Genomic DNA, 4,124 nt, shown 5'->3' on the forward strand with positions numbered 1-4,124 from the left:
AAGTAGGAAATATATTATTCGCAAGAAAGAAAGAGATAGTGTTGTTCACTTGATAATCACATAATTTTTATAATATCAAAATTGTGTAATTAGTTTTTAAAAAGAAGTAATAATCTTCTTAAGTCTCTATTAGTCAAATAAAAGTTTGTTGTTGAACTTTTGGTTTAATAGCATGGAGATGATGGTTAAAACGATTTTAAGATCTCTGGTTAGAAACCTAACTCAAGGAATGCATATAGTATTCACAATTATGGTTTTCTTTTTTTGTGATTTTTTCTGAATTAGTTATATTTTAACATCAAAATCAATATAGATTTTTTTACATTCCGTCTTAGAAAACTCATCACTCATCTGAGTTTTAAATAGTTCCTTAGAAAAACTAAAATAAAATTTGTAAAAAGTACAACGTAATTAGTGCACATAGTTTTCAAATCCAACTCATAGGTCAACATTTCATATCCTTTTGTCTGTTAACATAACGTTGACAACGTTGACTTTTAAAGGTATTCAATGACTTGTGAACCAAAACCGCGTAATGAAGAAGACAAATGTCGAAAGGGCGGCACAAATATTATTAGTCTAATCATACAGTTAGGCAGCATAAAGATTATAAAAATATTATTCTATAGGTGAATTTTTTTAAAAAGAATATGTTAACATTTACGTATTATCTTTTACATACAACTAAAAGTAAGATATCTAAAAATTATCTTGAGAGAACAAAGGCTCAAGTAATAAGTACCATAGACGGATCTCGCATACAGGAAGGGTTGTGCTAGGCCACAAATACACCAAAATTTTTCATATTTTATCTCATGTTTTAGTAAACCGGGGATAATGATGGACACTACTATGAGTTGTGATTTTTTTTTGAACGGCCAACCAAACTTTAATTAAAAAATAAAACGTTACAAGCAAGATAATAGCAACGGCACCAAGCTACCAAGCGTAAAGCAATACAAGACAAAAACCAAACGAGATAAAAACCACCTACAACATCAAAGCTTAAAACCCCGCCACATCTCCCAAGAAAGACTCGTGTTTTTTCCCCGATGTTTAACCCACAAGTAGCTAAGCGCCTTAATTTCGCCAGCCACATTATTAAGAATTATCGGATTACCTTCAAACACAAGAGCATTCCGAGCACGCCAAACACACCATATCGTAGTCAAACAAACTGCATAAAAGGCCTTCTCTTTCCGCTTTGAAAAACACGTATACCGATGCATCTCCAACAGATCTCTAATTGTGAAGGCGTATATAGATGGTACCTTACACCAAGTTGAAATAACACTCCAGACATGTTGAGCGAAACGACATGAAATCATTAAATGTTCAGCCGACTCTACCTCCTCTTCACAAATAGGGCACACCGTCAATGACACCGCAATACCTCTTTTTAATAACTCAAACCAAACTGGAATACGCTCCATCTCCACTCTCCAAGCGTGAATGCCAACCTTACTTGGAACCCAATTATTCCATTCCATTACATAATTATCCATTGCGCCACCATTATCGACCATACCGTTCTTCAAACTTTTAACCGAAAACCCGCTATCTTCATCTAAACTCCAAATAACTCGGTCAGATCCAACCACCAGACTCACTTGTTGACATTCAAGCAAGAGGTTTCTTAATTCACCTACTTCCTCTTGTCCTAGCGGTTGACGACGCCAATCCCACCGTCCACAATTTTCATTCTCATACATTAATCATCTATCACTTACCCTACATCCCTTCTTTGTCTCAATAGCAAATAACAATGGAAATTTAAAACAGAAAGGCACTTCACCCTTCCAAACATCAAACCAAAAAAGAGTATTCACTCCATCTTTAATTTCCTTTTTAAACAACCTGGTCAGATCTAGACCACAAACAAGCAGTTCCCCATTAATGCTTACAATTTGCTTCCATAGACCAGGAACAGACATTTTCATCGAAATAAATGACCACGACCTTTCCGAGTGGTGAATCGCCACACAATGAATTATTGAATGCATACCCTATAGTTTTAATAAAAATCATAATTACTATACAAACCTTCAAATTTATTTTATTTGAAAATGAAATGCACATGACACTAATTTTAAAAAAACACTAAGGGTCTTTTTGGTATGAAGTAATGAAATTAATGAGAGAATAAAATGTACATGGTAATAGAATAAACAAATGAACAAAATTGATTATTACCAATTCCATTATCATGTTTAATTATCATTTAAAAATGAAATGATTCTTCATTTTATTATTATTAGTATTATTATTATTAGTATTAGTAGTACTAATTATAATAATAAATAATGAATAATATTATTATTTACTAATATTATTATTATAATTATTCACTAATAATAATAATTATTATTATTATTAGTAAATAATAATAAGTTATAAATTGGATGTGGCTCAATGGTAGAGCACTTACTTTACTAATGAGAGGTAGGGGGTTTAAAAATCATTACGACCAATTTAAATGGAAGATATGAGGGATGGCCCTGGCTTGCCAGGTTCGAGTCATGATCCCACCCGGTTTTACAGGCTCCTTGCTGTCGTGCCGTTTGGCGGGCGTGGGAGTCGGGTTTTATCCGGAGAATCCCTCAATAGGTGGACCGCTATGGGCTCCGTCCGTCCGGACTCGTGATCGGCTCAGGCTACCTTTAGCCAATGAGGGTCGCGTACGGAGTACCCAACGTTACTTAGTTGGTCGTTCCAAAAAACGTAAATAATAATAAGAATTATTAATAATATAAATATTCATAATAACTAGCTTTTAAGACCTGCACCTTATAACAAGATTATTTAACCGAATAAATATACTTATAAAAACGTTGAATCGCATATGTACGATGTGAAATGTTAATCTTATAAAATTCAATATAATAATAATTCTAATATAATAATAGTTATATTATAATATGCAAAATAATAATAATATTGTGTACTAATATAGATAATATAACAATAATTATAATATAATATTGATATAATAACAATAATAGAGATTATTATTATTATTATTGAGTTCATTTCTTTCCCGAAATGAATGAAAAAAAACACACCCCTTTAAAGGAATGGAAATCATATAAATAGAAGAAATTTTATTTCTTAAGAAATAACTCATTCCATTAACATATGACAACCAAACAAGTCTTAATTCATTCCTTTAAAATGATTTATTCCATTTCACCTTTTATTCCATCCTACCAAACACTAATTAAAATTTGAGCTAAATGTTTTGATATATGTTATAGACAGTAACTAGTTAATTTATCAACGGATTAGGTAATAGAGTTAGTTTGTTAATCATTTTATGTTATTTATTCTTATTTTTTTTACTTGGACTTTGATCTAGTTTTTTGCCCGACTCAACATTTGCCTCATATTTGACCCGGGTGCTACTAAACGGACAACTCTCTCTTTCACGGTTTTGTTATTTTTTTTTTGTCATTTTGTTCCCATTATTATTTAAAAAAAACAATTTTCTATTTTTATTTAAAAGTTTTTTTTTTCAATATATCTTTTTATGTATTTAAAAGTATTTTTTTCTAAAAATAAAAACAGTCGTTTCTTATTTAGAAAAATGTTTAATTTTATTTTAAAAACATTGTTTTTCTTGTTTTAAAAAAAATATATTTTTACCTATACTTGTGTGATTCTTTTTGGTGAGCGTTTAAAAAAATTAAGATATGGTTTACATTATTTTATAAAAAAACATATATTTTTTTGAAATAAAATGGTCAAATAACATACATATTATAAATAAATTTGGCTCTTTTTTCAGGTAGCGTTAATCTCATGTACTTGAACCTAACAAAACAAATAGTTCAAATTGTTTTGAATACATTTATAAAAAAATAAAAAAGTAGCTAGAAAAAGTATACAAAACTTTTAATACATGTAAAAAATAAACAAACATTTAATAAGATCTTAAAGAAATAGAACAACAAAATCAATAATAAAATTATATAAAAATTAAAGACTGTAAAACAACAATAAAAACTTACTAGTTTTTATTTGATATTTTTAATGAAATATAAAATAAAATAAGAGGACTAGCATGTCAATTACAAATATTAATAAAAATGAAAGTTCGGTGAGAGTGTATGGTTAACAAGGAGTAC

At 29.7% G+C, this 4,124-nt stretch overlaps 1 protein-coding gene across 1 annotated transcript; it reads right to left on the reverse strand.

Moving 5' to 3' along the window:
- Positions 1 to 998: 998 nt before the first annotated feature.
- Positions 999 to 1,712, reverse strand: LOC143537622 (uncharacterized). The gene has a single exon (XM_077031351.1). It carries the CDS (start codon positions 1,710 to 1,712, stop codon positions 999 to 1,001), a length of 714 nt encoding a protein of 237 aa, XP_076887466.1.
- Between the last annotated feature and the right edge of the window lie 2,412 nt (positions 1,713 to 4,124).

The sequence above is a fragment of the Bidens hawaiensis genome, unplaced genomic scaffold (genome assembly GCF_021521415.1).
Source record: "Bidens hawaiensis isolate Kalapana, Puna unplaced genomic scaffold, B.hawaiensis_p1.1 tig00011236_1, whole genome shotgun sequence".
NCBI lineage: Eukaryota > Viridiplantae > Streptophyta > Magnoliopsida > Asterales > Asteraceae > Bidens > Bidens hawaiensis.